Source organism: Lycium barbarum, chromosome 4, assembly GCF_019175385.1.
Source record: "Lycium barbarum isolate Lr01 chromosome 4, ASM1917538v2, whole genome shotgun sequence".
In the NCBI taxonomy this organism is placed as follows: Eukaryota; Viridiplantae; Streptophyta; class Magnoliopsida; order Solanales; family Solanaceae; genus Lycium; species Lycium barbarum.
Window position 1 is genome coordinate 118,964,884 of NC_083340.1, and position 10,692 is coordinate 118,975,575.

A 10,692-nucleotide genomic window follows, 5' to 3' on the forward strand; every position below is an offset into this window, starting at 1 on the left:
GACAAGCATTCCTCCGAAGAGGTCCAACCGCGGCTAGTTTCTGTCAAAGATTAATTTTTGGAGGATTCATTCCACAGAAAAGACCACTTAAGAAGCCTAGTTAGACATGCTTGTACAGGACCCACACCTCATATATAAATTGTCTTAAATTTATTCCAGAAAGGAAGTTCTTAAACAGTGAAAAATACAATGCCACATTAATTTTCGTTGCTTTCCTGAGTATTTAATAAATACCTACAAAGCATAAACATGATTTTAACTTGTGGGTTTTAACGTCCCACACCCCAGACTCGGTTCAAGAAGAGAGAATCATTCCTCCATCACTCTCCAACACCAAGTTAAGTGAATTTAACTTGATTTAAGTTAATTCCTAATATATAACACAAAATTAACTTCCAAAACACAGATTTTTTGTTAGATTCTCAAATCTCCCAATTTTCATCCAAGAACTAAGGGTTGCACTTTTGAGTTGTTTGGGGATATCTAGCACTACCCGAGTGATACATACTGCTCTACTAAGCTTATGGGTAAGGTGCTTATGCTTTGAGGGTGATGGGAATGAAACAGGTGTGTCAAGATTCACCCTGGGGTTTAGATTGTGTGGGATCTTTGAATTGGGTTGGTTCTCTAATGGACAGTTACTCTTTAGGTGCCATCACGACTCTCGATTTTTGGACGTGACATATCAAGCCTCAAGTATTTTGGAAAACTCTGTGGTGCTACAATTTACTGACATGTTGAAGAAAAGTTCATTATATTCAAATGGTGTTCCTCAGCAGAAGAAGCCTTTAAGAAATTGAAAAGAGCAATGACTCAATGTTGACATTAGTGGACAACAGTAAGGTCTTTCTGGTGTAGACTGATGCTAGTAACAAAGGCCTAATGCAGGAAGAAAGACCATTTGCATAGTATATAATGAGCCATTGGAAGTTGTCCGCATGTGAAAAAGAGTTCACTGAAATTATATCAACTGTGGATAGATGGAATCACTTCTTGGAAGGAGATCATTTCATAATCAAGATATACCACTCTTGAAGTACTTGCTAGAACAAAAAGTGACTATTGCCATTCAACAGAAGGGTCTGGCAGAAATGCTCAGGTTAGATCATGAGGTGTAGTACAAGAAGAGAATGTAAAAGGTTGTTTGATGTCATGTCTAGGAGACATGAAGTTTCTACTAAAGATGAAGTGAAAAGGTAAGCCAAGTCCCAAGCCATCAGTATTGTTATACGTCCTTGGATTCAGGTGTTCATTGCCAAACAAGACACTCATGCATAAAAATTGTTATCTACTCTACTAATTGACCCTCTTAGCCACAAGCACTACACATTGTCTCGACAAGTTATAAGGTAAAAAGGCAAGATTTACATTGGCCTACCATGGGGATAAAGGATATTATAATAGTTGCTTACTACTAGGCACCCAAATTGGAGGTCATTCAGGTCGAAAGAGGACACTAAAGAGAGTGCAAGCTACTGTTACTAGCCCAACATGCACCTAGATGTCAACAAGTTGGTCTTAGAATGTGACATATGCCAAAGAGTTAAGACAGTGAATGTTCCTTATATTGGGTTGCCTTTCAGCCTTCACCAGTACCTTAACAAGCTTTGAAATCTATTGGCATGTATTTCAATAAAGGACTTGCTACAGCAGAAGGTAAGGATATAATGGTACTGGTAGTAAGTATTGATGCATTTTCGGTCTCAAGCATCCTTCCACTGCATCCTAAATAGCTCACATCATCTCAGACAATATCTACAAGCTCCATAGATTACCATAATATAGGTATATACTCACAAGCTCTTTCACAAGTTGGACTCGAACCAAAGTCTGTAGGAGCAAAAGACAGGCGCAGAGAACAACCTTCTACTTTGATCGTGAAAAAAAAAATGAAAGAAGGGAACGGACAAGTACAAGGTCTGCATTAGTTTATTTTGGCGTCAATGCTTTCAAGGATCAGGCACAGAACTTAAACATTAACTTTGGTTACCACCCACAAAAGACTCAATCGATGTTCCTGAAACCAACTTGAGGGCAATGATTGTGCAGCACCCTGAGAAGTGGATGGCTTGGTTACCACTATCTTAGTTGTGGAACTACCACACTGCACTCAATTGCACACTATTTGAAACCTTGTATGGATTTGCTCCTCCCAAGTACCTCTGTGTCCTTGCACAATCATTGCCAGTGCTGTCAAAGGTGCGCTTAAGCCCTGAAGCGAGGCTCTAAACATGTTGAGCGCTTCGCCTCGCTTTATGTGCGCTTCAGTGTCATCATCAAGGCTCTAAGAATACTTTTCCTTGCCAATGAGCCTCTCTTGAAGAGGTTACACTAGATAATTGATATTTCACTTTATCGTAATATTTTTACAATTTCCTTGTCCATATATTTGTTCTTCATGGGCATTATTATTAGTCTTGGACTAAACATGTGTATATTCGTATATTTGCACCATTGCGCCTTTTTTTTTTTTTTTTTTGAAACTGGTAACTGTAACACCATTGCGCCTTTTTTCAATGAAGCCCATGCTTTTTTTGCGCTTTTTGCTTTTAATAACACTGATCTTTGCGTAGTCAGTTGATGAATTATTCAGGGCATATACACAGACAATGGCCCAGGAGCTGAAGGAGTATCTAGCTGAAGCCCAAGCAAAGAGTGAAATATTCTGTTGACCAAAGGAGAACAGAGCACAAGCTACATGCTGGGGACATTGTATTTGAAAATTCAACCTTACACAAAAAGTTCTATGGCCCAATAGAGGAACTTTAAACAGAATTCCAAGTACTATGGACACTTAAAGGCTATGTTACTCGGATTCTTCACTTTCGGTGCCTCACCCGTGTCGACACGACATGGGTGTGGGTGTGGGTGTGGATGTGGGGTCTGTACCCAATCTGGTGAACCAATTTTGGGTACTTTCACCAAAATCGAGGGAGAAATTCAGGACAAATTCAATGATTTATGTAATCAAAATAAAAGCTATGGTGAAGTTGAAGAAAATGAATAACTTATATATAGAAATTTCTATGTCACTCCTTTCCTTTTATCTCCTTCCGAGATTCTCCTCTTGATCAATATTTTCTCCTCAAGTTTTCCACATAATATCTCATAATTTAGGTTTTATAACTCTATTTTTAGAATTTTGAATTATCTTTTGCCGAATCCCTGCACCCGTATCCATACCTAGACCCGTACCCACGGATCTTAAAATTTAGATCATGAAGAATCAGACCTCTAGATCCGTACCCGTATCCGACACCCGCACCCGCACCCGACTCCAAACAACATAGCTTAAAGGTGCTGCAAAAGCATATAACAAGTCGTATATAAGCTGGAACTTCCTCTAGGTTCCCATGTTTATTCAGTATTCCACGTCTCTTTCTTGAAGAAGGTTTGATACAGGCATGACAATACACACAAAATCACCTAATTGGAGATGGACAGTTCCTCAGCGATTCACTGATCATTTTGTAGACGATGATGGTTAAACGCAACAATCTAACTGCTTTCAAGTCTTAGAACCTGTTTGGATGGGCTTATGCCTATAAGCTGTTTGCAGCTTATAAGCTAAAAAAAATAAGTTAGGGTAGTCTAACTTATTTTTTTTGGCTTATAAGCTGTTTTCAGCTTATAAGCTTCTTTAGATAAGCTAAGTCAAATGGCCCAATTATTTTTTTGAGCTTATTTTAAGCACAAAATGACTTTAAGCTGGCCAGCCAAACACTCAAAAAAGTTGAAAATAGTTTATAAGCAACTTACAAGCCAATCCAAACGGGCTCTTAGTGCATTAGTCGAATCAAACCCCAAAAAAAGCCACTTCAAAGGATCAGGAGTTCATCATGAATCACCTTTTGGAATGAGTAGCTACAGTCTCAAGGTCAAGACTGAATCGAAGATGGGTGGAATGTAAGGGCATCATTTCTCATTAGTAGTTAGTTAAGCATTAAGTGGGAAGAAGGAATAAAACAACAATTTTAGAGCAATCCAAAAATAAGTTAAAAGAACAATGTCATCTTGGCGAAGGAAGAGAAAACTTAAGTTAAAAAGAACGACATCATTTAAGCAAGGGAAGAGAAAACGACGAGGCTACCCTCATCTTTCAGATCTGGTTAGAAAGCATCCTATGACTCATACTCAAAAAACTTACCAGATTAGATCAACGGACGAGAGGTTCACTTTGCCGATTCAAATTGCCAAAAGAATCTTTCAGGCAGACCGTGCTTCACAATTCTGTTATCCTCTTCCTCAAATTTCGGTCTCCTCCCTCCCTCTCTTTCTCTGTCTGTCTTCTCATCCCTAGCCAGTCTGATCTCTTTTAGGTATAAGTTGGCTTAATTGGAGTGGAGACTCAAGTGAAGTTAGAGGCTTAGAGCAGTGTTCAGGCATTTTGCCCTTATTCATTGATATTATTAATTGAACAGTAGCTGAATCAATTAAAATGCTGAAACATAGTGTTAGCTACCTAAAAACTAGCCACGATCTCATTCAATTGAAGGTTCATTTATTGCAAATTTCACCAACCCAAATAAGAAGCTCGATGTGACACATGAGTATTTTAATATGGAACTATACTTTCAGAAAGTCTAATAATAAATCAACTTCTACAATCTTGAAGTAAAAAACAAAGAGTTGAAAACAACAACAACAACAACCCCAGTGTAATCCCACAAAGTGGGGTCTGGGGATGGTAGGATGTACGCAGGCTTACCTCAACTGATTTCTAGCTTAGTTTTTTTGCTACCATCTCCAGCTCTCGAAGTTGGAACAAGCATACAGGTTTTTCTTTCACTGTAATGGATCATATAGCTGTGTTGTTCACTAATTCAAGAGCAAAATGCATTGTTCCACCTGATAAACTCTGAGAAGCTTAAATTCATTTCACTTATTTCAGTGTCGACCCATAGAAATCCCAAAAACCACCATTCCCCTGCAACTAAGCTATATGTTTTTCATCTTCAATACAAAAGACACACGGTAATGTACAAACCCAAATATTAAAGAGGCGCCAGAGAAGGTAAGAGATGCAACTATGCTTCATTCACGGTAAACCAACACATAACAGAGGCACAAATTTCTCTGAACTTTAAAAAACAAGACATACTAACTGGGAAAGCTCAGGAAAAACATCTGAATATAAAATAGCTTGGTCTGCCTGAAAGTAGCACCACCAGGAGACTTTAGCATATATAATGATGCCAACAAGATGGGCAAACTGTGCAGAAAACAAATAAGAAACTTTGTAATAAGAGAACTCGAGATATTTGAAATGTCCGTCATAATCAAAGAGCCTCATCACAAAAACATAGCACGACCCACAAATTTTTAAGTGACTAGGTCATAAAACAAACAAATTATGTGTCTCATATATACACCAGTAGAATTGCTAACAGTGGATATACACCCAACCTAGGGAGATAATTACGAAAAGGAGAAAGAACAAATAAATGTCAAAAACAAAAGAAACAAAAACATAGAAAGCATGAATCTTAAGCTAAGTTACTCGGACTCTTCGAAAGTGTTGCTGCACCCGTGTCGGATCCTCCAAAAATACACTACTTTTGAAGGATCCGACACACACCCGACGACATTTTAGGAGAGTCCGAGTAACATAGATCTTAAGTAAGACCATAACGTCACATGAATTTCAACCACCGGAAAAACAAACTTCCCCATTATCGTTATGAATTACTAACCACATGCTTAATGCATCTGACTATTGTACTTTAGAAACAATGCATAAGTTGCCACACATTTAACATGAGAACAAATCAGGTTGGAAAAATCTTTTTCGTAGTCGGTTTTCTTGTACAATAAATGCAGCAAACTTGTTCTGAAACAGGGGATACAGGACTTATTGAGTTGCTAAGAAGCTTTTAAACTATCAAACTAATAGATAACATGCCTATTTTAAAGTCATTAAGCTCTGAATTCTGGTGAAGTAAAAAAATTGAATAGAACGAACAGGGAATTGAAATTTGTAAGCAGTCAAGAAGCACAAACTCTAATCTAAAGGCAACTCTCTCAATAGCCCAAGACTGCATCCAATAACCAACCTCTTCACCATCCCTCTGCACCTCCCTACAGTATTTATTTCTACATATTACATTTTCTTCCATAATTAAATTGTTATATGGATTCCTTGGTTCACAAAGCTGCAAGAGCAAAAAGAGTGACATCCAACAAGTCCTTTTATAGCTCTCATAAGTCATAAATCTTCCAAACTACAATTAATGCAACTTCGAAATATCATAGTCCGCTAGAGATAGACTTCTTTAGATATATCATGAAATTACTTTAAAGACCTAAGAATACTAATTTCTGTAATTACCATAACCTTGAAAGGCTTAGCAAAGCAAAATTACTAAGAAAGGATAATTCCAATTGCATTTCATCAAGTTGACCAGAAATTAGAAGAAAAAAAAATTGATACATCACTGAGAAGATAAGGATAATTTTTTTATTGCTAGCTGGTTAATAATTTAAATAACACTAGCGCTCCAAATAACTAGTTTATCATCATTCTTGAAGTTGGTTAGCAGGTCCAAACCCAAGTCTAAGTGTGTCACAAAGAAAGTTGATAATATTGAAGCAACCAAATTACTGCAGTAGATAGACAATTGAAGCTGTATATTAATATTTTAAATACTTCAGTAACTACTTTATTAAGGTTCTCGCGACAAAACAGGTGTCATGTTACTAGCTACTATGAGGTATACATTTCAATAAATTCCACTAAGGACGAAAAGTTTACAGGATAGAAAGAACCAGACCTGCAATTCAACTACTACCAACTTCAGACGGTGTCTTAGCCACAATTGACAATGCGTGTAATCCACTCTGCAACTCATCTTGCAGTAAACCATAAATCATCCTATGCCTCTTAACCAAACTCTTACCTTCAAATTCCTCAGAAACCACTTTTAAATTAAAATGTGTCTCTCCGTCACTGCCTCTAACCCCGGCGTGCCCCGCGTGCTGATAAGATATATCTTCAACTTCTAATTCAACAGGCCTAAGTTCCTTCTCCAATTTCTCCTTTATTCTCATCCCTCTACTCCTCAATACACCATCATCAACAGCACCAACAATTATATTGTTTCCACTAACTTCATGAATGGCACCAGACTCAACATTTCCATTAACATTAATTCGCTCAGTCGAGGCATTTAATAAATCGCTCTGGGGGCCTAAACCAGATGCTTTTTTCTCCGCTTCAACGTACAACTGCAACGCCTTTTTCTGCATTAACTTCAACATATTCAAAAACCCATTATTCCTAGAAGGAGTTAAGCTTTGTTGCAACCCTAAAAGTACTGCAAAATCAGGAGAAACTCTAACAATCTCTTCTACAGGTCTTCCAGAAAGGCCCTGAACTAACAAAGCAGCAAGACCTTTAGTGAGTACCGAATCCGAATCAGCTTCAAAGATTACATTTCTCTCCGAATCAAAATACGCCCTAACCCAAACCTGTGAATAGAGGTCTCAAAATTAGCCCATAAAAACATAAAAGGACAAATAAAGCAATTAAAACTTAAAGACCCGTTTGACCATGAGAATTATTCACTTTTTTCCGGAAATTTTTCACTTTATTTGAAATTTGGAAAACAGCTATAACCCTGTTTTCACTTTTTTCACTTTCAGTAGATTCAAACAACCTAATATTCTTTGCAAAACTCCAACTTCAAAAATTCCAAGAAAAGTTAAAATATTTAGTTCCTATGGCCAAACACCTACTTAGTAAGAATTGGGCGCGTTGGGATGACCCGCATTTTAGCCCAACCCATTTCAGCCCAAGTAATTTTGGGCGGGTCAATAACCCTGACCCGCCACCCTATTTGGATGGTTGTTACCTATTGTATTGTATTGTTAGTTTAAACACTATATTTGTTTTGATTATTCCTTAAATTTTATTGTATTGTATATTTCAATCCATTGTTGTGTAACAACGGGAATCAATACAATCTATCTAAACTTTATAGGGATAATTTCAATAATATACAATCCGGCATAAAAAATTACATTCAAGTAGCGATATTTTTAATTAACATCCGCATAGCCAACTTTTCTTTGGCAACAATGTTTATACACATGATACACAACATTATACAACACTATACATTTACAGTAGACAATGTGTCAACCTTGTATAAAAGTGTATAATGATGTATAGGTGTTTATACACACTTCTACACTATTATACAAACTTATACAAGAGGTGTTTATACATAAGAGGTGTTTATACACACTTCTACACTGTATAAAAGTGTGGAATAATTGCACCTCTGTGAATACAATAACTGGAAAAAGAACCCGTAATTAATTTTCCTGGATACAGCAGCTTTCAAGACCTCAATATTCAATAAAAGAGCTCATCACAAACCAAAACACTGTTCTTGATTAAATCATAATAGCAAATAAGCCTAATTTGTCAGTGTACATTGTAGAATTAACCATTCATACATGATTCTTTACCAATGCCAACTACAATCCCCGGTGTGTCTGAAACTTTCAGGATAAACAGAGAAATAAATAAAAAACAGAGAAGGGCAAAAAGAAGTAACATAAGAAGAAGAAAAAGAAAGAGAAACAGATACAGATAATTGAGCAAACAATAAACTTGCAGACTTAATCAACATCATCAATACACTAAGCAAACACAATCTACAGTCTAATACAAGTATATATGCAAAAGGTAACATATTGAATCAGCGGAGAGAAAAAAGAGAGATGATTTATGAGAAGGGCCAAAAGGGTCTGAAGGAAAGCTGCTGTAATTCGGCGGCTAAAGCGGGTAAGAAAAAAATTATTGGCTAAATCGGGTAATTATTTTTCCCTAATTAACATAGAGTGTAAAAACCCCAACTTACATCCATCAAAACAATATAGTACGATACAATACAGTATAATATGATACATTATGAAACAATATGTAACAACCATCCAATTAGAGTGTTAACTCGAGCCATTTGACACCTCATACCTGTGAAACACAACCCTGAACCTTGTTTTCATTAGTCTTGTACTGAGCATCAAGTGGTTTTAAATTCTTGCCATAAAACAAGAGTTGTTCATATTTAGCTTTTGGTTGTTCAACTGCTTGGAATAGTTTGATGATTTCTTGAAGCTTTGGTGGAAGTTCTTCAATGGGTTGAAGAGATGATGATGAGGATTGTTGTGGCGTGGCTGAAATAATGGGTTTTTTTGTGGAGATTCTTTGGATTGTGATGATGGATTTAAAAAAGTTTAATTTAGTGGGATGTGAAGAAGAGGGTTTTAGGGATTTAAGGGATGGTGAAGTGAAGAGAGGGTGTGGAATTTTGGTGGAAATAGACATGGATTGAAGAAAGGGAAGGAGGAAAATGGGTGAATTTGATGATGAATTTACTTGCTGCTGTAGAGAGGAAAGGCAGATTCGAGAGAAGAGACAGCCAAGAGATTGAAAAGGTGTCTGAGAAGGCATACCCACTGCAACCCCCTGTCCACACCCGAGTACTCCTAAGAAGACAAAAGAAACTATTTTACTTGTACACGCTACGAAAATTAAGTATAAGGCTAGGCATAAAACACCGAAAATTAAATTACCGAACCGAACTGAGGGTTTTGATATTTTGGTTTTCGGTTCAATTTTCGGTAATAAAATTTAAAAAGTTCGGTATTCGATATTGGTAATTGTAAGTTCGGTAATTCGATATTTCTCGAATACCGAAATAAATGTCAGTCTTTTCGTTCTTGTTTGTTCCTACATGTTCTAACCTTCAATCCAACTGACAGGTCGGACTTCCTTGGAACCAAATTTACCATATATGATAGTCATTAGTCAACCCCCACACAATGGGGCAAGGCCATCAAGCAGTCGGTCTTGTAGTCGTTTTGCAAGCAAGCAGATTAGTCCCCAATTACTAGCTGGTAATTTTGAAGTGGGACATGTTTCCTACAAGTTTAACCTGTTGAAGTCAAGAGGACCGAGGAGGATGGCATGTTTACTCAAGTGTCCCTGTCCCGGAGAAGCTGTTACGCACAAATCTCACGATGATACTCCGAAGAAGAAGCAGCCTGGTTCTGCAGAAACCAGCTCCACAGTTCTGAAAAACAAAGCTCCTCGGTGGCATGAGAATTTGCATTGTAAGTTCGGTAATTCGGTTACGACATTAATCTAACTGTCACTTATCATGGCATAATATAGATACAAAATGCTAATAGTCCTAAGTTGTTTTACAAGACACTCAATGTCTCAATATTAAGAACCTAAGGTTTTCAGTATTTACAATTATACCGTTCGGTAAGTCAGTAAATCCCGAATACCGTACCGAAATTTATCGAACCGAAGTTTGATTTACCGAATCGAACTTTTTTGGTTCGGTATTTGGTATCTATTTTTAATTACCGATTACCGAATTACCGAACCCGAAATTTAGAAATACCGAACCGAATACCGAACGTCCACCCCTAATTAAGTAGGCGTTTAGCCATGAAAATCAAATACTTTTCACTTTATTTGGAAGTGTTAGAGAAAAATATTGCCAAGAAATCATTATCTTATTTTCTTGATCAAATTAAAAAATTTATTATTTTATAAATTGTAAAGTTAAAAATATTTGATCCATTATAAATAATTTTTGTTGAATATTAACTTTTTATAATTATAATTTTTGATGTGCGGAGAATATTAACTATTTTTAGAATGAATTTATA

The 10,692-nt window shown here is 36.8% G+C and overlaps 2 protein-coding genes across 6 annotated transcripts in view; both read right to left on the reverse strand.

The window, feature by feature from the left end:
* The window catches only part of LOC132636279 (heavy metal-associated isoprenylated plant protein 47-like), a 10,954-nt gene extending 4,130 nt beyond the window's left edge, over window positions 1-6,824 (reverse strand). For 2 of the 5 annotated variants that reach the window (XM_060353062.1, XM_060353060.1), the window contains exon 1: window positions 4,709-4,845. The gene's annotated coding sequence lies outside the window, so the exon portion shown is untranslated. Of the gene's footprint in view, window positions 1-4,147; window positions 4,297-4,708; window positions 4,846-6,770 lie in introns of those variants that run through there. The other 3 variants (XM_060353058.1, XM_060353059.1, XM_060353061.1) reach the window with 3 other exon arrangements.
* Window positions 6,611-9,501, reverse strand: LOC132636278 (sufE-like protein 1, chloroplastic/mitochondrial). Its single transcript, XM_060353057.1, has 2 exons — window positions 8,981-9,501; window positions 6,611-7,467 (listed from the first exon to the last, which is right to left on the reverse strand). Exons 1-2 carry the CDS (start codon window positions 9,458-9,460, stop codon window positions 6,778-6,780), a joined length of 1,170 nt encoding a protein of 389 aa, XP_060209040.1. The 5' UTR covers window positions 9,461-9,501; the 3' UTR covers window positions 6,611-6,777.
* Between the last annotated feature and the right edge of the window lie 1,191 nt (window positions 9,502-10,692).

Excerpts from the sequence above, each read along its gene's own strand:
- LOC132636278 (XM_060353057.1), bottom strand. The coding sequence starts at position 9,460 with ATGCCTTCTCAGACACCTTTTCAATCTCTTGGCTGTCTCTTCTCTCGA. Across the intron at positions 7,468-8,980 it reads TTCAGGGTTGTGTTTCACAG|GTTTGGGTTAGGGCGTATTT; the intron begins GTATGAGGTGTC and ends CTCTATTCACAG.